At 37.9% G+C, this 23,778-nt stretch overlaps 1 protein-coding gene across 9 annotated transcripts in view; it reads right to left on the bottom strand.

Moving 5' to 3' along the window:
• The window catches only part of dysf (dysferlin, limb girdle muscular dystrophy 2B (autosomal recessive)), a 93,115-nt gene that overhangs the window by 53,738 nt on the left and 15,599 nt on the right, over positions 1–23,778 (bottom strand). For 4 of the 9 annotated variants that reach the window (XM_079837281.1, XM_079837278.1, XM_079837279.1 and 1 more), the window contains exons 4-32: positions 22,505–22,610; positions 18,519–18,633; positions 18,153–18,370; positions 17,044–17,172; positions 16,878–16,940; positions 16,738–16,788; positions 16,472–16,502; positions 16,159–16,274; positions 15,929–16,055; positions 15,749–15,852; positions 14,988–15,056; positions 14,867–14,910; positions 14,670–14,752; positions 13,317–13,349; positions 12,894–13,009; positions 11,519–11,632; positions 11,231–11,408; positions 10,013–10,137; positions 9,817–9,923; positions 9,536–9,731; positions 8,764–8,910; positions 8,519–8,650; positions 7,571–7,737; positions 7,354–7,468; positions 7,061–7,166; positions 6,805–6,947; positions 4,952–5,125; positions 2,773–2,860; positions 2,598–2,675 (exon numbers count right to left, since the gene is read on the bottom strand). In XM_079837281.1, the coding sequence (XP_079693407.1) occupies positions 2,598–2,675; positions 2,773–2,860; positions 4,952–5,125; positions 6,805–6,947; positions 7,061–7,166; positions 7,354–7,468; positions 7,571–7,737; positions 8,519–8,650; positions 8,764–8,910; positions 9,536–9,731; positions 9,817–9,923; positions 10,013–10,137; positions 11,231–11,408; positions 11,519–11,632; positions 12,894–13,009; positions 13,317–13,349; positions 14,670–14,752; positions 14,867–14,910; positions 14,988–15,056; positions 15,749–15,852; positions 15,929–16,055; positions 16,159–16,274; positions 16,472–16,502; positions 16,738–16,788; positions 16,878–16,940; positions 17,044–17,172; positions 18,153–18,370; positions 18,519–18,633; positions 22,505–22,610 (3,275 nt within the window). The remainder of the gene's footprint in view (positions 1–2,597; positions 2,676–2,772; positions 2,861–4,951; positions 5,126–6,804; positions 6,948–7,060; positions 7,167–7,353; positions 7,469–7,570; positions 7,738–8,518; positions 8,651–8,763; positions 8,911–9,535; positions 9,732–9,816; positions 9,924–10,012; positions 10,138–11,230; positions 11,409–11,518; positions 11,633–12,893; positions 13,010–13,316; positions 13,350–14,669; positions 14,753–14,866; positions 14,911–14,987; positions 15,057–15,748; positions 15,853–15,928; positions 16,056–16,158; positions 16,275–16,471; positions 16,503–16,737; positions 16,789–16,877; positions 16,941–17,043; positions 17,173–18,152; positions 18,371–18,518; positions 18,634–22,504; positions 22,611–23,778) is intronic. The other 5 variants (XM_079837286.1, XM_079837282.1, XM_079837285.1 and 2 more) reach the window with 3 other exon arrangements.

The raw sequence follows: 23,778 nt of genomic DNA, 5'->3' as shown, positions 1-23,778 counted from the left end.
TCAAGTGGCTGGGTGGTGTGGATCTTTGGTAATGACAAACTTTCTGTAGAATTCTGTAGTGAAAAATTCACACTTCCACAATATTCACTACACAACTATAACAATAAAACATTACTGAAAAACTTTTGTGGATTTTTTTTCTAAAGAGTTAGAAAACCACTACAAAAATCTATAACCCATAGCTAACATACAGCATAAAGATATGATCATAAAGGGACAGAAGCACTTCTATAACTGCAAAACCAGAGAATGTTTCACCTGATGTGTGCGTTTAGAAACTTCACATAAACCTCTGCTACTCTAACCACAATCCCAAAGTTAAGTCCTTCTGACCTGGCAAAACATCACATGTGTATCTTGAATAAAAAAGACTTGCACAGCACATGCTTTATGTGCACTTGTTTTGATATTTTCCAAGGACACAAGTCATGGAAGATGATTTCTTATGAAAAAATAGCTTGGCAAAAAAGGAACCAGCGCCAGTAAATCAAAAAGAAAAATGGCAGAGCAGAGCAACAAATTCAGCATATGATGTTTCATTTTTTTCAGGGCTTTTCACTTTTTATAGTTCAGAGAAGACGAGATGTGATAGGGAGAGAAAGAAATTAATGGGATTTATGTTGTTAATGGGATATGTTGCAAGACAGATTCAAACTTGCTTCAGAGCTCATTCACTAATCACTAGACCAGGGCTCCGACTTGATTTGTTTTACTTTATGTACCACCTCTTCTCTATACAAATTAAATTTTTTACATCTTCGCTGCCAACGTCTTCTCTCATGGACACCATTGTAAATCTACTTCATTTCGCTTCTCTCTGGGCTACACTTGACCCAAACTGCCTCGGCCCAGCCTGTGCCAGGCACAATATTTCACCCTCTGACGTAAGCTCAGTTATGGTTCCTCTACCATTTAGTCTCAAAAGACTTCACTATGATTTTGTTATTTATAAAAAATTATCCTATTATTCTAGGCAATACTGACCCTTTTTTAAAAGAAAATCATAAAATCATAATTCTGCCATGTTATGCTATTGCTCTCAATATGCTTCACATTAGGACTAATCATTGTCCTCATTTTGTGTCACCACATGACCTGGAAATATGTAGCTTATTGTATGTTAACTTGAGCAAAATGGCATTACAGCTGGCAACATGCTCTTCATGCCATGCGGTATTGTAGTAAATGTCTTAAAAGGCAGATTTCGCCGATGCCTGCTGTGTGTCTGAATGTCATGCTATTACTGCATTCAGAAGAGTATATTACTCAAAATCCATGCAAATAACCACAAATAACCACAAGTTCAGGATCTGAGAGGTCACAGTGCAATGTAGATTCAGCCAAAAAAAAAAAAAAAAAAGGCAGCTGCTTTACAAAATGATTTCCTTTGCATATATTTCTTGGTACGATGCATAGCTTTGATTAGATTTTATCCAACAAGATTGAGTAATCTACAAAGCTTTTGTTGATTTCTTAGGTTTTGACCTTGGAATTTCACCATGGTTTGGCTGAAGAATTGGCTCCTTAATTTCTCCTTTTTCTTTTTTCAAGAAAAAAGCTAAAAATATATGGCAGCCTCTATATACACTAAGTGGAAAAAACATTTTATTAGCGATAGATGCTATTTACACTAAGTAACAATAGCAGCATTTTCTTAGCGATGCTATTTACACTAAGTGAAAATAGCGATATAGTCTATTTACACCATGTAAAAGTACAGTTCTTTGCAGTGTAAATAGTAATTAGATGCTATTTATACTTTATTTTGGCAGATAAATACTATTTGCACCTCAGTATTGTTGTACATTAACAGGATACAATAATACCAGTGTAAATGATTATATTTATTAAAATTATTAAATGGATGCCGCCATTTACACCTACCCCTAACCCTACCCAATAAATACTTGTATTATTATTATTAACCAGTCATTAGGCAGTTTATTTCCACTCTTGAAAATGTTCTTAATTTTTATTGAAAGTAAATGCCTTTATGATGTGATATGTGATGGGAAAAGGAAGAAGAGCGAGCTGGGCAAAAGGCGGATTTGTACCTGGATCGATTGCATCAAAACCTAGTTTCGCTCTACTGACTGTGCCACTGCAGACATTAGGTCTTTTTTTAATCTTGTTTAGCCCAACCAGGCGTTGCTGGGCGAAGTTAGTGTAAATAGCGCTTGCCAACAAGGTGCGCTATTTGCACTTAGTGTAAATAGACACTCTGAAAATTATACACCGGTACTACCCTTCAAAAGTTTGTGGTCATTAGGATTTTTTTGAAAGAATAAGAATACTTATATTTCAAATAAATGCTGTTCTTTTGAACCTTCTATTCATCGAAGAATCATGACAAAAGTATCATTGTGTTTCATGAGCAGCAAATCAGCATTTTAGAATGATTTCTGAAGGATCATGTGACAAAGACTGGAGTAATGATGTTGGAAACTTAGCTTTGCTACCACGGGATTAATTGCATTTTTAAATATATTAAAAAAGAAAACAGTGGTGTTAATATTTTGAATTGTGCACAACCCTGATTCATACAAACCTTGATATGTCTGTAATAGTTATGTTTGGATCATTCATGGTATGCTCACCTGAGAAACTGTCCTTATCCATTGCCAACAGGTTTCTGGCCTGATACAAGTAACATCGCAAATGATACAGGGTCCCATCTGAAGAATCAAGAAGAAGCACGGCAGTGTAGTTTCAGTAATCATTTAAACCTGTTATTATTTTAATCAAGGGAGAAAACTGGCATGTTCAACTCACTATCAAAGAAGCAGGAGATGGTTGGGCGGTTGACACCAAAGGTTGTTGTAACTGTCTTATCATCATTCTTTTCATCTGTAACACTGCTCTGTTGACAAAAAAAAAAAAAAGACTGTGAGACACTTTATGTTACTTCAACCTAAACCGTAGATTCACACATTTTGGCATTCAGACAAGACATTCATTCATGTTGAATCAAATATCACAATATCCCGACCAAAAGGGTAAACAGAGTATGTGTTAATGATAACTGCTGTCACTTGTGGAGAGGGCAAATGCATATGCACCACAAACCACTGGCATGAAGTGATTACGTCACCACCCCAAGACACACAAACATCATTTTGACACGTACAAAAATCCTGATCTTCTCTGAATAAAATGCCTGATGATGTCTCTTAACCAAAATGAAACTGCTATGTCATTTGTGGCTAACAATATTTACATAACCCAATACCCTTGTACGGTTTTGGAGAAAAAAGGAAAGAAACACACCCTCCAAAGTGCCCTCTAAAACAAGAACAGAATTTGGAATCCAATTCCAACGAGTAGCGGTGAAGTACAAACCCAAACACTGAATCGCTATTTTTAATGTCCCATTGTTCGCGAGCATACAGCTTTTAGTGCTAAGCAAGCTGAGGTATAATCAAACATGCTTTTCGGCCTCTCATATGTGGCAGTGAAAAGTTTGATTCATTGTAGTTAACCAAATCCTCCTAACTCTTTTGCATATATAGAGGTGGCAAAAAGTGTGATTCATTCTAGTGAATTGGACAATAGGTTCATCTTAAAGGGATAGTTCACCCAAAAAAGTGCATCCATCCATTATAAAACTAATCCATACGGCCCTGGGGGTTAATAAAGGCCTTCTGAAGCAAAGCGATGCGTTTGTGTAAGAAAAAATGTTTAGCTTCCGCCAGACCGCCTTCTGTAATCAACTTACGCAGAAAGTGTAACACCTCTCGCAGTTCAAAACGGTTACTCTACATCCAACGTAATACGTGGCGCGAGTTACGACTTTTCCGTAAGTTCATTGAAGTGAATCAGTTCATCCTTTGACGATTTCAAAACAAGGCATCATGAAGCTTCGAAGCGTTATGAATCAGTGAGCCGAATCATGATTCGGATCGCGTGTCAAACCGCCAAACTGCTGAAATTTGGCGATTCAAACCGCTGATTCGACTCGCTGATTCATAACCCTTCGAAGCGTCATGATGCCTTGTTTTGAAATCGTCATCACTATGTAAGTCGTTATTTAGGGTTTTTTTGCGCACAAAAACTATTCTCGCCGATTCATAAAGTTATTTTAGAACCACTGTAGTGAGATGGACTTTGTAACGACGTCTTTAGTACCTTTTAAGGGTCTTGAGAGTGTAAAGTGCCATTGTGCCAATGGAGGCCTTTCAGAGCCATCAGATTTCAACTAAAATATCTTCATTTCTGTTCCGAAGATGAACGGAGGCCTTACGGGTGTCGAACGACATGAGGGTAAGTAATTAATGACAGAATTTTCATTTTTGGGTGAACTAACCCTTTAACAAATCTCTTATCTGTCGTGGTGGGAAGTCAGATTCATTCTAATGCATCGGATCATCTTAATTGACTCTCTCATTTATATTGAGACTAAATTAAGCATTTGATGTGATTAATTGATGTGTATGGACCAGAACTTTCAGGTGCCCTGAGAGGCAGAGCAAGGGAATCATCTAGTTCACCTCTGTAAAGCCCTACTTGCACCATGGATCGTTTCCAGACCCTCATCAACTCTCAGTTCTCAACCCAGCCAAGCCCGCATGACATCTCATGCCAAAGCTGCCTGGAATAGACCCGTAACAATGGACCCAGTGGACCAGACTATGAGTAAAAGAATAAGCATACTAACTAGGCTTTATGCATACACCGTCTTTCACACTCACTGCTCCATCTCTGTCTCCCTGTAAATGATATCCCATGATGCCCTTATTTTACCAGACTGATTCCACTTTGCTTGCCCAGTCTCTCTCAGCACCTCCAATTCGTCCAAACTCAAAGCCCTCCACACCCATTCTCGCCTTTGCCTTGTCTAAATTGCATTGCCTTCGTTTGATTCTCTCCTTTCCTTTGCTTCCATTACTGTCTCCATTTCTAAATCTCACCCCAATTCCAGCTCCACATCACTCAAATAGTCAACCCTCATTACCAGCGAACACTCCAAGGCAAAGATGGCCGCCGGCCCCGTCTTTTCTAACGGTTCCATGCGACATCTCCAACGTCGGCGCCGGAAGGAGTCCGTCTTCTTCTGCTTGAGGTGAAACTTCCAGCCAAATAAAGAGGTATACTCCCAGCCCTCGCGCTCCGACTCGTCCGGACGCTGCTGTTGAAGAGTGAGCACACACAGAAAAAGACTAATTCAATCAGGTTAAATTATGTCATTTAAAGTATTTTTCTCAAATTGCATGTTCTGTGTGATCCTATCCAGTGGTGCACACTGCAATAAACATTAAATAAGACAAATAGCAGACATGAGGATATTTAGATTAGTGAGGAAAGGATTAGTGAGGAATTAAATTTATCTAATAAGAGTAGAAAGACGGGAGGTACCACAAGAGAAAGGTTTCTAAATCTGTGCTTAAAGACTGCCACCATGAGGACAACTGATTTTACTCCCAAAAAAGTAACCCCAAAAGTATTTTGAACACTTCAAAAAATATATAATACTGCCTTAAATAAAACATCTAAGTTGTTTTATGTATTTATTTATTTAAAAAGCACACTTTTCAAGCAAAACTAAAATTTACATTTTATTAATAAGTATAAAAGTATAAGCAAATTTGCAAAGTTACAGAAGTTCTGGAAGAATTTGTAGCATGATTTGTTTGCAGATGGCATTTGGTTTAATAATAATTGAATGTCAATAATATACACTATCATTCAAAAGTCTGGGGACAGTATACTATTTTTTTAAAGAAACTAATACTTCTAACCAAGTACGTATTATATTAATCAAAAGTGTCAGTAAAGACATTTGTAATGTTACAAAAGTTTTCAGTTTTAAATAAAGGCTGCTCTTTAAACAGTTAACAATCAGTTGAAAGACATAACAATAGAAATCAGCATATTAGAATTGACTACTTTCAAAAATGTTTTTAAAAAAATCTTACTGACCCAAACATTTGATCAGTAGTATATTAAAAGATTGTCTCTGTTATTTAATCTGTAATTTATCTGTAAATGTAATATAATCTAAACCACCTTTTGAACCCAATCATCTTTTTCCTTGTAGTTCTTTACCCACTTTTAGTAGGCCTATTTGTTTCTTGCAAAGAACCAAACGTAAACACAATGAGCCGCATTCAGGAAACACGAGCAGAACAAATTTGTGTGTAAATCATTCATAAATCCATTCTTATTTAAACTGTCGCATTGAATTGAATGTGACAATTTACATGAGAATGGATTTGCGAACGATTTACACAAATGTGTTCAGTTCGTGTTTTATGAATGAGGCCCATGACTCTAAAAATAAAATATGTTGATGTTCTTCAGTCTTACATCATTATTATTATCAGAAACAGTAATTTTCAGAACTTAATTTATTAACAAAGTGTGTTTTACCCAAACTTGTTTGCTTATGTGGATAAGCGGACACACACATACCCCTACACACCCCCTCACACAGATGATGAACATTAAACGTATTTGCGGCGGGACTTTAAAGTTGGACCCAGGTTTTCCTGCCAAGTGGATTAGAGGTGTGGGATTGATTTCAGATTATTCGCAGATGGCATGATTAATTAGGTGTCCTCTCGAGCTCCATCTGCCTCTCACCAGATGCGTTCAGGGACAGGGGAAGACCTCCTGAGACTACACAGAGCTCTTTATGTCACGCCACCCTGAGCTTTACCAGAATCCCCCAGAATTCAAAGGGAACAAAGCGAAACTTGGGCCAAGATTCCTCTTTTGTTTATAAGTTGCTCTCAATGTGAAACTTCATTATATCTTTGACTGAAAATAAACCGAGCGGCTACACTTCGCTAATGACTGATGATGTACTTTTCTCAGCGCCTCCATTTTCTGCATATCTCTACGGCGGAGTCGGATCCAACGTCTCCGGCGGTTGGTGTGGTACATCTTCTCGGATGGAACCCAGGACTTTGGACGGCGGTCCGGGGGGAGGGTTATTCCATATTCCCACCCTACAGGTAAAAGCAGATTTATTCTGCTTGTAGAGATGCGTTGGTTTTGCAAATCATCTCTATATACAGAATAATGAAGAGCAGTGGCATAAGACTTCTCAAAGTTTCCATACCTTGATCATCCACTGCACGCTTCAGATCCTCGCTCCACTCAACATCCCCCCACACCCAGCCGGGGGGACACTCGATCTCATCTTTAGGCACGGCCTTTTCTCCATTCTGCCCCCCGGTGGACACATAAAGAACAAAAAGATCAGTTCCTGCCAACTGATTTTAATGTAGAACATAAGTATTTTTTTAAATACCCTTTGACTAAGTATTCCTTTGTGCCTCGTGAATAAAACTAATTGGACTTAAAAAGAACTAAAGTTTCATCAGTTTTGTCACAATACAACTACACACTGACCACATCTGTGTACCCCTCTGACATGCCGATCCACTGTCCTCCTGGCAAACGCATCTGATTTTCAAACACCTCCTCCAAAAAGCTTATATGACCTGCATCAGCTTCGTACAGCATTCTGGACATCATGGGCATCAAGACACATCAATGTTATGCCGTTTTAGAGGGTGTTCAATGATGTTGATATCACTAATACTCTGTGTGATAAGATGGTACTCACGTTTTCTCTGGGCTGACGTACCAGTCTCCTGCCCAGCTCCATCCTGGAGAGGGTTTGAAGCTCTCCTTTGGCAGTTTAATTCTGCCAGTTACATCGCTGAACTTGGGGTATGTTAGACCGGTTGTACCCCAGTTCCCCACCAGGGCCAGTTTAGTCTGGTTCTCATACTGTGGATCAAAATAACTCCATTAGGGGCTCTGAAGCTCACACACACAATGCTAAAAGACACATTCAACTCAAAAAGAAGCTATTAAAGAAATTCAAAGAAAGAATCTATACCAAATGTAACTGTAATGCACTGTATAAAAACAAAGGATGAACACTATTCTTTGTTTTATTTCATAAACACTACCAGATTACCAGGAAAGATTTGTTTTTAAAAGAATTAATATTCGCATAAATATTGTGAAATATTATTTAAAATAACTTTTTCTATTTTAATTTTGATTGTTTGATGAATAGAAAGTTCAAAAGAACAGCATTTATTAATAACGGTATAATTTTTGTAAGATTTTGTATTCATTGAATTCATCTTTGCTGAATGTAAGTACTAATTTCTTTAAAAAGGTAGTGTAACTGTACATTATAGTGTTTTTTTTTTCAGGCAATTTAATGTCACAGGGGTTCTCACTTGGAAAAATGAATAATTTATGGCTTTGGAATTAATGGAATTAATGGCTTATGAATTAATATAAGTTATAAAATATGAATTGCTACATGTTTAAAACTATGATAATATAAACAAAGACTGAAAAACTATTTCAATGTTAATTTTGTGACATTGATGTCCATATCAATTTGTTGTATATACACTGCTGAACATTGTTAATAGACAAATTAATAAAGTAGTGATAGAGTGAAAAGTCTTTACTAAAATTCCACAAGGCAAAAGTGCCCATAGGCGAAGAAACGCCCAAAAAAATGCATGTTGGGTAACTGCCCACTCACCGTTTCTGCAAATACAGATAGTTTGCCCTCTGCAAACTGGTTAAAGGACTTGACATCAGCAGTGAGTCCGAACCACAGCTTGACCCTGATCTGAGCTGGGATCTTACTACATCCCTCATCTTCCTGCGGATACTGAGCACAACATTACATACAGAGATAGAGAGATTTATCAATACCCCGACGGTTCAATTCATCATTTGCACTGTAGCATTAATATGTGCTTTGCCTCCAAATAGTGTGTTTACCTTCATGAAAACCGTCTGAAGTTGGCCACAATGCTTGCCACAGTAACCCTGAGAAAAGAGAACTTGATGGGTGGGGATTCTGTGGTAGGCCACTCGTCTGTCTCCCTGAAGCATCCAGATTATTATATCTGGAAGACTGTTCTGGGGCTGAAAGAAAGAAAGTACTGCTGTCAATCCAATAAAAAAAATACCTAATTAATCACACATTTTTTTGTAATTAATTAAGGGGATTCAATTTCTGGGGATGAAATTAGTAATTATAGCCATTCAACATTACAATATAACTGAAAGCCAACATTTAATAGACTTTAAAAACGTTTAATTTAACTTAAAACAATCTTCGCATAAACCCATTAAAATAAATGTCACATTTAGCAGTGCTTTTAATATAGCAGGGCTCAAAATTCCTTGTTTTTGACCCATGTAACCATGTGTTTTAATAACGTTGTTATGACGCCAACATTTTACATATCACTGAAATTTCACAATGAGTTCTCGATAAAAAAATGTATACCACACCAAAAACTATTAAGGCCCGGGTATACGTTATTTTCAACATTCACTATATAAATTAAATATTGATTAATCCTTATTAAAGCTACAAAAGTTTATCAGTCAAGAGCCATGAATGGATCTCTTTTTCTTTTGTTCTTTGATTAATGTTACTGACACAGACTGCAGCAGGAATACCAGGCTGCTGTCACTATTTGAATCAGGTGCAGGTATCACAACACCACCAATCATTTCGACATGCAAGCTACATCTCTTTCACCTCCTCAGCGAGGTGACGTAGTCTCATTGCCCAGTCCTCAGCCTGCTCCAGCACTGTACTCAGCTCGGTCTCTGGTCCGTGTTTAAGCGCCAGTGCCGCCTGCACTATCTGCTGCATATTAATCTTGCGCAGATTTCTCAGAGCTTTATCCAGTGGAGTTACACAGGGCCATTTATCCAACTCTGGGAGCTCCTCACTACAGCACATACACACACAAGAACGCTTTAGTAGGTCATAGTGAGTGTGGTACGGCTTAACAAAACACTTGAGCACATTTCAACCTGCAGTCGGCTATGACATCATCAAGCAGCTGGACAACCCTCTGCTCCACTTCCTGTTCGTCACTTCTTGCTTTGAGATCCAGCTGTACACGCTCCAGGTTTGATTCCTATTATGATGAACGTATTAAGAAATACAATTATAACTGATTATGCTTTGATATACTTTGATGTGTTGACTGAAGGAACGGTTCCTCACCAGTCGGTCAACTATGCTGAGCAGCATGTTCAAGGCCTCTATGCGAGGGACGATATCCTCCCACTCTGAAGACAAGACCACCACAGGTTTCACATTTCCCCATGGTAGGTAGTAGTAATGGCAGCCTAAATAAAGATGTAAAACAGTGGAAGTGATGTTAGATACTTGAGTGAATATCAATCATTGGCTTATAGGTGATCCTTCCAAATAATAATCTGAAATGAAACATTAGTGGGCATTCCATGTAACATAAAGCTTCAATCGTACTACTTTGTTTTTTAAAATGTTTAAAAGTCCCCCACAAAATCATATCATATGGCTCTGTATTTTTCCATTTACTAGTATAGATATGCACGTCCAAAAGTTTCATTAGACTCTGTAAAATGTTTTAATGTTTTACAAAGAAGTCTCTTATGCTCATCAAGGCTTAAAAATAAAAAAATATTGTAAAATAGCATTACAACTTCCATTTTAATATATTTTATTATGTAATTTATTCCTGTGACGTCACATGATCCTTCAGAAATGATTCTAATAAACTGATCTGGTGCTCAAGAATCATTTCTTATTATTATCAATGTTGAAAGCAGTTGTGCTGCTTAATATTTTTGTGCATTTTTTCAGGATTCTTTGATTAACAGAAAGTTCAAAACTTTTTTGTACTATTACAAATGTAGTAAATTTATTTACTCAATTTAAATCAATTTAATGCACTCTTGATGAATAAAACTATTAATTAAAAATTAAAATTAAAAAATAATACTGACACCAATCTTTTGAATGGTAGTATACTTACCCATTAAACGTACTAAATACACATGTTTATATACACCGATCAGGCATAACATTATGATCACCTTCCTAATATTTTGTCGGTCCTGCTTTTGCTGCCAAAACAGCCCTGACCCATCGAAGCATGGACTCCACTAGACCCTTGAAGGTGTGCTGTGGTATCTGGCACCAAGATGTTAGCAGCAGATCCTTTAAGTCTGGGCAATTTGGAGGCCAAGTCAACGTGATGAAGTGATGAAGTGATGAAGAGATAATCAGTGTTTATTCACTTCACCTAAGTGCATAATGTTATGCCTGATCAGTGTACTGTATATGGTATGGTGTTTTTGTTAAAGGAAGAACAAATGCCACAAGAATCCACTACAAAGTGAAATAGCAGAATGGATATTTTATGTAGAGCAATAAAAAAAATTTCAGGTATCTCACCGTCAAACACAGCCCTGCTGAACTGAGTGGTCGAGGGCAGAGGCAGACAGGTGTTGTCAAACTTGTTGCCGTAGTTACCAATACTGACTTCAAAATGAATTGCATCATCCACATCCTGAAGAAGAGTCGCCGAGTAGAATGCAGCAAAGAGGGAGAACTTTCTCTTCCGCATGAATTTCTGTGTGACACAACACAACAGTGGTCTTTCACTTATATTAAATGATGCATTCCTGTGTCATATGATCTTGTGTCTGATGTTAAACCCAGGAGGAATAACTGTAACCTCACCTCTACCACCAGTAGGTCATCAGAATGTATGTCTTCAATCTTTTGCTCCACCTGCTCAGACAGCTTCGTAATGAGTTCTAGCAGAACACGTCCTCGATAGGCCACACCCTCTCCCTATGTCAAAAAACCCACACAGAGGAGCTTGTAGTTAAGTATTATTAAGTAATATTAAAGGTGCTATATATGTAAGAATTCTCATTTTATTGCCAATGTGTGAACAGCTTGTAACAAAGCTTAAAAAACAAGACCTTCCCAGACTTCCTAGGTTGTCTATGAAAGACTGTAGATTTTTTCCCCCCGAAAGATGAGCACTATGTTTTTGATGGGAAAATCAAAAGTATCTGATGTTCATGCATGCTCCAGAGAGCCAATCCTCTGGAGCATGCATGAACATCATGCACGAGGAATAGGATCTTATCTCGTGAAACGATCTGCCATTTAATTTTTTTTTTAATTTAAATGAATATAATTTTTAACCTAAATTGCTCATCTTGCGCTGAGTAATCACATGAAAACATGAAACATGAAAATCGTCCGACATCGTTGTTTTACCTTTTTTTTGCTAAAGGATGTTTGTATTAGTCTTCGCATGTGTGCTTTGTAAACACGGGGCGGTGCCTACGTCTAGCGTGACCTATCCGACGTGATTATGCAATCCTTGGCACGTCGCAGAGCAGCGCAGGATGAGCAATTAAGACCCTATTCCTCGTCTGGGATCACGTAAAGCCTCTGAAGCACTTCGAATTGCTTTGAAACTGCATTGATTTGGACCTTCAACATTTTGGTTGCCATGGAAGTCTATGATGGGGAGAAAAATCGAGGAATGTTTTCCTCAAAAAACGTAATCTCTTTACGACTGAAGAAAGAAATACATGAACATCTTGGATGAGATGGGGGTGAGTAAAATATCAGGACATTTTCATTTTGAAGTGAACTTGTACTTTAAAGCTACAAAATGTATTCAGTCAAGAACAGTGAGTGGTTTTCTTTTTTGTCTTTTGTTCTTTGATTTACATGAATGACATTGACAATGACATTACAGCAGCAAGTTTATTAGGCTGCTGTCACTTTAATATCTGAAGCACATGACGCAGATCTGACACATATCCCATGGCCTCACAACTCTTTACGGTCATTTAAGACTATATTTAGCTAATTTAAGACTGTGCTTATGAGGATACTCGACAAAGCAGGCATTTTGGTATACTTTTGTGTGTTTTTGTCCCTTCAAGTGCAAAAGTCTGAACTGGCTTTCTTGTCTTGTCTGTCAAACAGACATGTGATTTACAGACAGTACGCTAGTACAGATTCAAGTTATTTGTTCACGTCTTAGCGTGCTTGAATGATTTAATAGCATGTATATAGTGAATCTCACCTTTCCTAGGTTTAGTGCCTCATGTGGGTCTGAGAAGGCTGTGAACTCTCGAAGGCTCCCATACATGTTGACATAGCAAGGGCCAAAGGTCGGAAGAAACCCTATATTGTCATCCACTTATTGACATAAAATGGAGGAGAGCAAGAATTAGACAGTCACCTTTAGCCTAGAAGCAGTAAAAAATAAATAGCAAATTGTAAATGTGAACAAATTGCTGTATTGACGTATTGCTTGTTGACATAGATTCAGTGGCAAATACTTTTGCCATTTAGTCATAGAAAACACCTTATCCAAAGACCAGCCGAATAAAGCAATAGGTAATTTATAAACTACAAGCACTACAACCCAACAAAAGGCCAAATCTGACATAGGTGGATCTACAGGAAGGGTAGTACATATATTTGAGATCAGAGAGACACATACTAGTGCCGTGGAAGGTCCTGGGAGGGAACTCATCTGAGTGCAGAGTGCAGAGAGAAATAAAAGTTTTGAGACACAATAAGGATAGATGAAGTGAACGATGCAGGCAGTGCAGCTGATGCTATACAACCGGACTCATGCACGAGCCTTTATTAATCACGTCTGCACCACACGTAGTTAGATTTGCACACCAAACTCACTCTATGCAGCTCACAAAATATCACAACCAACTGCTAACTGCTAACATAATGAAACCAATTTCAGTTACACTCAAATATACTAAATTTTCCCCCCCAAAAGCAACAACACTAAACAATTTTGGGTAACACTATTTTAATGTGTCCTTGTTACATATTACATTTACTATAGTAATAATTAGGCATAATTACATGCAACTAACCCTAAACCAAACCCTAATCCTACCATAACCCTATAGTAAGTAGTACATGTAGCTAATTGCTATTACTCAGTACATAAATGTATAATTACACTGTAACAGGGACAATTTTGACCTTAATAGCATAGATGCTAACGTTTAAAAAAAGTAGCTAACAAAATTGTAGTAGTTTTAGTCATCCTTGTCTGTAATTCAGAATAGAACACACAAGCCAATTTTACACAACACTCCCCAAAATGCAGTTAATTTCAATCTCTAGTTTCAAACCACTGCCAATTCATTACTTATGATGACAATACGAAGTGGTACAAAATCAAGACAACAAATCAGCTAGCAAACAAAAAGTAGTGTTTTTCCTCACTTCAACACTGGAACCAGCACATTACTCAAATATGACATCACTCAACATTGACAAATGCACATAAAGGTGAAGAATATTTTCTTTTGATGATATGTTACTTACAACTAGCTAAATAGACAGAGACTACAAATAAATTACTTGATGCTGTTTGGCTTCCCAAAGAGTGTGGCAAACATTGTGGCACAAGCACTGCTGTTTGAGTGACTCAACATGTCAAGTTCTGGCTCAACCAATGTGAGTTTTGGGAAGGACTGATTGTAACAAGCTTTTGCACTGGGAATTGACAAGATGTACCATGTGCAGAATTAACACACTTCATCTTTAAATTCTTTAAATGGTTAGCATAGAGCAGTGGTTCTCAACTAGGGAGGGGACAGGGGGGTGGGGGGATGGGGGGCGTCTTTAAATCGTGTTGAGGACAGTATGGGGCTTTGGAGTCAAAAAGGCTGAGAACCACTGATAAAGAGTGTACAAAAACTGTAAAGCAGGACAGTGACCCTCTAGATTTGCCACTACCACTTAACAAAAGCCTTCAATCATGCTGTATTTTGAGCAACAATTTGCACACTAAAAAAAACAACAACAAAAAACAGCCTACCCTCAATATCTCCTCCAGGGGCTGAGATTTTGGACATACATAAGTGTGTAGTCCCAATAATGTCATTGTGGCTTGCGCGATCCCTGAGAGAATGAGAATGGGAAGGCATGTAAGATGACACATTTTCATCATAAATTAAGAAATCCATATTAACATATGGTGGTTAGATTTAAACACATATGAAAAATGTAACTCACCAATCTAAAATGCGTATCCTCATCTTTTCACACATTGATGGAAACTGGAGTGCAAAACAGACTGTTAATAAATCTAATGAAGGACTTAGGTTGTTTTGTGAGGTGAGTGTATAACATTTACCCTGATGGGCAGGGTGAGGCTCTGGTTCCACTGAGGGTTGGCATTTTTCTCCAGAATCTTACTACTGATCTAGAGGTAAAATATATATATTTTATCAGTACCTCTTAATCCTAATAAGCATGACATATACAATGAAAGTCCAAAAAATCTAGTTTTTGAAATGGAACAGACAAAATAAAAAAAGTTTTTCATATCAAAAAGTATAATATCTGATAGTTTTATGACTCATATAGTATGATAGGAGAATATGGAGCTCATACTCGAAGAGGAAGAGGGAAAAACTGAGCGAAATATACAATATTTAAAAATAAATTAGATATTTAAAATAAAATAGCAGACTACATACATAAGATGCACTTAAATATCAGTGTCACTCAATATCATCTTAGTGAGATGATATTTAAATGCTTAGTTTTATAATCAAAGCTCATAGTTTTTACTGTGGGGGGTAAAACATTTAATGCAATACAATGCAATCCAATACAATGACAATGAAAGAAGTACAAATACTAAATACTAAAAACGTATATCTCAAACTGAATGGGGACGTTTTTTAGAATTATACTAAAAAGGCATTTTACTTAATTTAAAAAAAAATCATTAAGATGACAGAAGCCATGTAGCAGATTCTGAACAACAGATTTTTCAGCAAAGTTTTGCTGATAATTTTGAGACAATAGACATTTGCATATCAAATATGATACAGTGGGTTTTATCTGATTAATACCTCATGATTAAACTAGTTACAAAGACAGAAGTACCGTTTTCCCGGCAAAGTTGACCTCCACCAATGGATCCACCAGGTTCTTTCGATTGGTTTCAAAACCAAGGAACTGTTTGACACCGTCCATAAGAGCGTCATCCACTGTCCGAGGAGGAAAGCAGATTACCAGATGCAAACAGAAAACATACATCTACAAACAGCCATGTTTTATACTCACTCTGAGGCAGATCATCTGCCCTGTACACTCTGAGAGTAAATGAGGCTCCCCTTAGGGTAAGACCAGCTGGTCTCAACAGGTTCCCCTCTATATCCTCTTTTTCTTCCAGACCCTCTTTCTTATCCATCTAACACAGAATTGATATTTTCAAAAGAATGAGAGATTGATCTTAATAATAAGGTTTGATTTGTTAATGCTGTTGAATCATGCTCAATCTCTCTCTCACTTACCGGAGGTTCGTCACCTGCAGCCAGCACAAACATGCTGGCCTTCAAATAACCTCTGGCCCCTGCAGAAAGATCATCAGGGTCTGACAGCAACAACCATTTCCTGAGAATAGCATGTCCTGTTCAGTGGAATAGAAAAAATATAAAATATAAAACACTGGGGGGCTTTTTAGCTTCAATTTTAGAGGCAACAAGCTTAATTGAGTCTCAAAACTGACATGTCTAGGTCCAGAGGTTTGTTTGTTCTGAGACACAATCAAAACGGTGCTTTTGGAAAAGAGCAATTAAAATCACATTATGACTATGTGGTACTTACGGTGTTCATTATACACCATGCCAACATCCAGCTGAAAGAGAAAACACAAAATCAGCACTGTTATTAGCGACGCCTGAAATAACAGAACAAATAACATGTGTGCTGAAAATGATGATCTAAGAAAAAACATGCCTGTGACCAGTAAAGAAAATCAAAATAAAGATATCCTGGAACTCACTGGAAATGAGAAGAAACCACCAAACGAAGACAGTGATTAGCAAGAGAAGGATAGAGGGAAGAAAAATAAGAAATAAGAGCAAATCTACCTTGAATTCTCCAATAACAGAGTCTTTCCGTAGCGACTTGGAGTCAAATACCTTGGAACGGACATAGACAAGTTAACTGCAGGTTTGTGTTCATTGAAAATAACAACAGCATTGTTCATAAAGATAATAATATAACTTACGGTTAAAAATATAGGTTCATCAAAAAGATCTGAAGGCTTCTCATAGAAGTTTAGAAAGAAAGTCTGAAAGGAAAGCATATATGCAAATTACATTTGAGCATTTACTCTATTTTTGTTCCTGTTTAATCATAAATAAAATAATAAAAATTATGTAAATAACTGTTACCTCATCAAAAAATGGATTATTGCCCTTCTTGATGCGCGTTCTCTTCGTCTGTCCTCCAACTGTGACCTTGACAACTGGTTTAATGTTGACACCAGGGAGCTGTCTTCCCTCAATGATGCGCAGCCGTACCTACAATGAACATACAATAAATTAATGTTTCTATGCTTCTACAATCAAAACTACTCGGAAATATATCAGCTAACGATGGCATCATCACATAGGATATTAAAGCGCTTTTTAAACTTATCTTTGGCTAAAACCTTCGCTAAATGCTTAAATTGGTGGTTCTCGGCTAGTTTGGTAAGTTTGCATAAAATGGTGACCCAACACAGTATCAAAACTGTTCATGATACAAAAGTTAACAAAACATGCTTAAAATTAGAATGTTATTATCATTTAATAATAATTATTATTCATATTATAGTTAATATTGTTGTTATTGCTTATAATTATACTTAGTATTCATAACAAAATGTCATGTCCATGTTGGAATCTGCCTAATTCAGCAAGCCTCTACCATTCAAATTAATTTTACTATGAATTGTTTTGTTAGTTGGATTTTGTTATTTTTATTCAGCATTTTTCTTTCATTTCAGTTGAGAACCACTGGCTTAAATGTACTTGAATATTGTAACTTTTTTTATTGTCTAGTCAAAATTTTCAAAATCTAAATTAAACTCTTGGACTATTCTACAATCCAACGTTTAGATGAATCGATCGTCTTGCCTAGAGCAAATAAGCAAGTTCATAGCCCAAATAAATGTTTGACTTATTGCACAAGACTTTACATTACCACAAGGTGGCCCTATATTCAAAGTAGAAGCATAGTGAGAAAATGACAATTGCTAGAGTGGACAGTGATTGTCATGTGATACAGATACATTTAGTTAAGGTGTCCATTCTACACTGAGCAATAAGAAAACACTATTAATTTGCTTTTTACAATTTATAGACAAATAGTTGTTTTTGTTGATACAAAAAAAAAATGTATTTGAATACTTTTTTTTAGACTTCTATAGAGAATAGCCACACATGACAAAGCAAATTGTGGAGTCATAGATGCATACAGAGATGCACACCCAGACAAAGATTCATACTTGTATACACACCTGGAGGTCCTGAGGTTTGTCGGACAGGGGGGATTTGTTTCCTTGGCGTTTCTTTTTCTTAAGGCCGTGGTTATAATTCGGAGGAGCCTTTTTGGGTGGTACTGTAGGGGTCCCAATGTCCTGCCCCTGTGGCCCTGGAATAGGTTCAGGCTCCTCCACCACCTCCATCATCAGCATGCTCTCAGTGTCCTCCTCACCCATAGTGTCCAATGAGAAAACTGCACAATCATATACATATGAATCACATAGCACAAATGTGATGTTATACTGATGCAGCCCTCAGTTTACAAATAGGCAATGGAACACTTGCATCCTATGATAGGGAACTCTATGATTGGGCCCAGTATATTATGCAAGTACACTGACCTGTAACTGTGTCCAGCTCCACTGGGGTGTGCTGGGCCTCTGGCTGTGGAGGAGGCTGGAAGATGGGCACCATCCCTGGAGGAGGGATGTAGGAAACCTGCAGGGTTACTGTGGCCTGGCAGAGGGAACACAGATTGAATGAGCACAAGATCTGCAACGTTGCAACAACAAATAAATATTTTGCTGTAATAAAACTTATACAGTTGGAATTCTGATATATTCTTATATATCACAGTCTGTCACCAGTAATTCATAATACATTTATTTGTAATATAGAAGCTTAATAATTATTCAACTTGTGGGGTGTATTGGTCCAGAAGGAATTATATTTATTATTCATACACCTACAGGAAACAAACACACACACTACATCTCCAATATAAAATAACTTGAATATACTAATAGATGATAGATGTAATACTACAGACACTAATATACACTACCATTCAAGTTTGGGCTCAGTATGATTTCTTTATTTAAAAAAAAAAATTATTTAACAAGGATGCATTAAATTGATCAAAAGAGACAAATACATATTTCAGATTCGATTACCGTTTCAAATAAATGATGTTCCCTTTCAGTCAGTAACATTCGATGTTATGTCGATACTGACATATGAGGTCTCACTTGGGTGCCCAATCCCCTTTGAGTAGTAAGAAAACAGGCCAATGAAGATTGGTGAGTGAGATTTACATGCCAAGCCCCTCTCCCAAATATACGGGTATAAGCTGGCTGGCAACTCACTCGTTACGCTTTTTGCTTCAAATCTAAGCAAATTATTGACCGTAGCATTTGTTTCGACAAGGTCTTCCATTCGCCTTCACTAAAGACAGGAGATGTTCTTCTGTTGGAGAAAACCCACATACAGCGGTGTTTTCGCCCCATGAAGTGCACAGATAAGCGATTCAACCCCTGGGTGCTTCAAGTCATTGTGATTTTACCAAGTAAGATTTTGTTGATTCCGGATCAAAATTCCTGTCAGAAAATTAACCCTTAATCTTAATCTTAACCCTAAACCTAACCCTGGCCATAACTTACCCCTAAAACTCTGGTTTTAAGCCTAAAATTGAAATAAACTGTAAAATGTCCCCACAAATTTGATTGGTTGACTGAAAGGTTGTTCAAGGATCAACGACAATGGTGATCCAGGAACATGTTGTACTTGTGAAATCACGTTTCCCAAAAGAGCAAATCACGGGTGACTTGGGGTCTTTTTCAAGATGGCATTCCACCTGTGTGTTTCTGGATGCAGTCATTTCCTGGCCCTGTCTGACAGCCTAAAGCAGCGTTTGTTTATAGTTCAAGTTATCAGTGTGGGAAAAAGACCATCGCGATGCTAAGATAGAGACTCGAGTACCTTGAAAAAGGTGTCCCCTCCATTATTCCCTGTTCTGGGTTCTCTGCACCGCAGAGAGCCACTTCGGTGAATAAAAACGTTGATCTGAGGATTGTAGTGGAAGCAATCCCGCCAGGCCATTTCCTACAGGCCTCCCACTTCTCACACACATCGCAAGCTGACGAGCTTCCCACTGAGTCTGCGGCTCATTCTCATTATGAGCTCCTGTGGATGATCAGATGGCTTGAGTCCTCCGGGGATGAGGACTCAGCAGCGCTGCCCCCTTCTGGGGGTCAGACCCAGAGTTGACGGCCATGCTTTCCAGGGCGATTGGTTCACGGCCGCTCTCGCTGCCAAAGTTTATTGTGCCGCTGGACAGGCTGCCTCACCCTTGCATGCTATGGCCTTCCTGCAAGTCCATCAGGCCAAAGCACTAAAAGAGGTGCACAAGGGTTGTTCTTAGCCAGGGTTGATGCAGGAACGGCCCACAGAGATTGACCTTGCCCTCGAGGTGACGAATGTCACGACACAGGCCCTCGGTCAGACTATGTCCACCTTGGTTGTCCAGAAATCTCTGACTGAACATGGCTGAGATGAAGGACGCAGACAAAGTACACTTTCTCGACGCCCCCATCTCCCAGGCTGGCTTCTTCGGCGACACTGTCAAGGATTTTGACAAGCAGTTCACAGCAGTACAGAAGCAGACTCAGATGATTAAACACATCTTGCCTCGGCGGGAAGCTGCTGCCACCAGACCGCCAAAGGGGGCCCGCCTGCCTGCCCGGCAGTGAGGGCGTCCCTCTGCGGCATCTACATTTGCTCTGGTGCGGAGCAGCAGTCAACATATAGGCCGCAATGTCCAGCCCCCCGCAGGAAGGCAACACAGCCTGTCTTAGCCACTGCTAAACCCTACATGCGGTCAGCGAAGCAACATCCCTGAGACGGGCGACCCAGAGATTGAGGGAACTACTCTTACCCAAGAGGCGGTGAACGCACCACTCCTTCCCCCGTAGGAGGGCCAGGTGGAGAATCTTTTGCTTCTGAAAGAGTTTATTTCTGTTCTCAAAACTTCCTCCTCTGGAGTCAGCAGCGGCTCAGGTCACCCCACACCATTTACATGCCAGGTGAGCGCAATTGTGCTGCTGACGTTACTGTTTTACTGTATTTTTGCTCAAATAAATGCAGCCTTGATGAGCATTATAGACTTCTTCCCAAAAAAAAATTTTTTTAACTTACAGAGCCCAAACTTTTGAACAGTAGTGTACTAATAAATAGCCTGTAAACACATACAGGGACCTGTCTGTTATTCACATCATACACATACACATCACTACGCTCATACAATGCTACATAAACAACATGCACACTACCATATTAAAATATTATTTGTGCTTTATTTATCTGTAAAGATGTTGAGCACCTAATCAAGCTTCTTATTTTTCCTCTTTATTCATTATTTTGCAGCATTTTGAGTAACACTTTAGAATACGGTTTCGTCATTAATGAAGAACTACACAGGAACAAATGAGTAATGCACAATTAACATTCTAACGACTATTGCCTAACATGAAACTCTGGTTAACGAATCAGTAAGTAATAGTGCTTAGTTGAATGTGGTAGTTCACTATTAGTTAATCAATAACTACTTTATACAGATTCATAATAAATGTGAATAATGCATAATATACAATGAATTCTAAAGTGAAGGTTATAGTAACCCATTAGTAATGACTCAAGTATTACCAAATCCTTCAGAAGGAATTACTAATTATTTGGATCAGTATTCTAAAGTGAAGATCACTCACTAGTAATTACTCGTGTTACCGAATCCGTCAGAAGCCATTACTATCCAAAAACGTACAAAAACCTCAAAATCTTACAGTGACTTCAGTACTAGAGTTATTATGCTTGTCACTTTAGAATACTGATCCATATCATTAGTAATTACTTCTAAAAGATTTGGCAATACTTGAGTCATAATAGTGGGTTACTATGACCTTCACTTTAGAATGAATTATATATTATACATTATTCATGTTAATTCTGAATCTCTATGTAGTAGTTCTTAGTAGTCCTCTGGGAGATGTGAAAAATTTCAAATTACTTGGAAAAATGATTTGATTTATTATGAAATTATAAAAGTCCTAAATTAAGATGTAGCTGTTTTGGGAGGGGTGGGAAAGAAAAGCTACTATACATGATGGAGTTGTTTTTGAGATTAGACCGGCGTCAGGGTGATACCTTATAATGTACTTTCCTGAAATTATTTCCGGATTCAGCTATTTCAAGAGCACACGGATGCAAAGGAGCTAAGAAAACCAACTCCACCTTTCCCTCTCCTTCTTTTCATCCTCTATCACCCAACGTCAACTTACACGCATAAATAACCACACAATTCCAGGAAGTGGCACTCTGTTGTGTAAGAAAAAACCTTGTAGTATTTCTTCAAAATGTCTTTCTTGAATTACATGTGGGACAGGGGTGACATGAATTTGAGATTCAAGTGAGTTACAGACTGTGGTAGACATGAAGGTGGGATGTTGCTACCAACAATGAAGGTCCGGGCTGCATGTAGTTCCACCATTCAACATAAAATGTAAGAGTGATAGACAATGTCAAATGAAATGTGAAGACAAACAGAGAAACGCACCCCTATGCTGTTCCTTTTGGTGTCTACCAGGGACACAGTGAAAGTAGCAGCTAGGTTTGGAGAGTTGAGCACATCTCGAAGCGCTACTCGACACTCCCCCAGAAACCTGTGAAGATATACAAATGGTTATTTTAACAACTGACGTGCTATTAAAAGATGAGGATTAACAATCTGATGCCAAGAAATAAAAATACACACTAAAGCTAAAACAATTGTGACATATGACTAGTCATCTGACCCTGAATGACATATTTTTCACTGTCTGGCCAGCTTTTCTAAAAATTGCTGTTCTTCGGTTGCTTTCTGAGGCTCAGATAAGGTTTGAAAGGAAAGAGAAGACACGACAAACCGCCCTGACTCACTTCCTGTGGGCATTCCCCTCCATCCAATTGGCTTTTCCTTCCTTTCCACCCTCTCCTATTACTTTAATTCATCATTAAAAATGACAATATTTCACCCAAAATGCTGTATAGTAAAATATAGTATTCCCTGAATCTGTTTTCATCTCTGTTATGTATTTGTGCATTTACTGAGTATATAGTGTATCATATTCACATGACATTTTGAGACAAAGCCTATGAAAAAGTTAATACATTTTCCTAGGTCTAACATTTATGTTAACAATAACATTGAAAGTTAAAAGACAAAACAGAATTTCAGGTCTAATGACAGTAATGTTATAAAAGATTTATATTTCAAATAAATGTTGTTCTTTTTAACCAAGAATGTGTTTTCAACATTGATAAGAATAAGAAATGTTTGACATTATTTCACAACATTACTGTAACTACTGTATTTTCAAATCAAATAAATGCACCCTTGGTGAGAATAAGTTATATTGCAAAATGTAAAAGTGTCAGAGTGGGATGCTGTAGTAGATAATGATAATACAGATAAAGTCTATGATCTTAAAAAATGAAGACACTCATTAGGTGACATTAACTACCTTTATAGATGTACAAAATGGCCTAAAAGCAGATTTAATATGTCCTATATCAGATAATTTCATGGGGATTAGATACAGCAAAAGGCCAGTTAGGAACCACTTCTGGTCACGATGAGGAAATGGGAAAATTGTGTGGCTGTTTACTACATTCCGCACAGATGCCACTAGTCATTTAAACAATGGCGCATTCCATCAATTCTACAGCTTTCCCAAATGAATTGTTAAGCAATTGTTTAATGTCGACAGAGAAGTTGCTTAATATTCTGAGAGACACATTCTTACATTCTCAATCCCCCTGCCCCAAGTCCATTATGAACAAATGTTTATC

Source organism: Gobio gobio (assembly GCF_949357685.1).
Source record: "Gobio gobio genome assembly, chromosome: 2".
Lineage (NCBI taxonomy): Eukaryota > Metazoa > Chordata > Actinopteri > Cypriniformes > Gobionidae > Gobio > Gobio gobio.
Note: the sequence above shows the minus strand (reverse complement) of the source record. Positions and strands in the feature narration are given on the sequence as shown.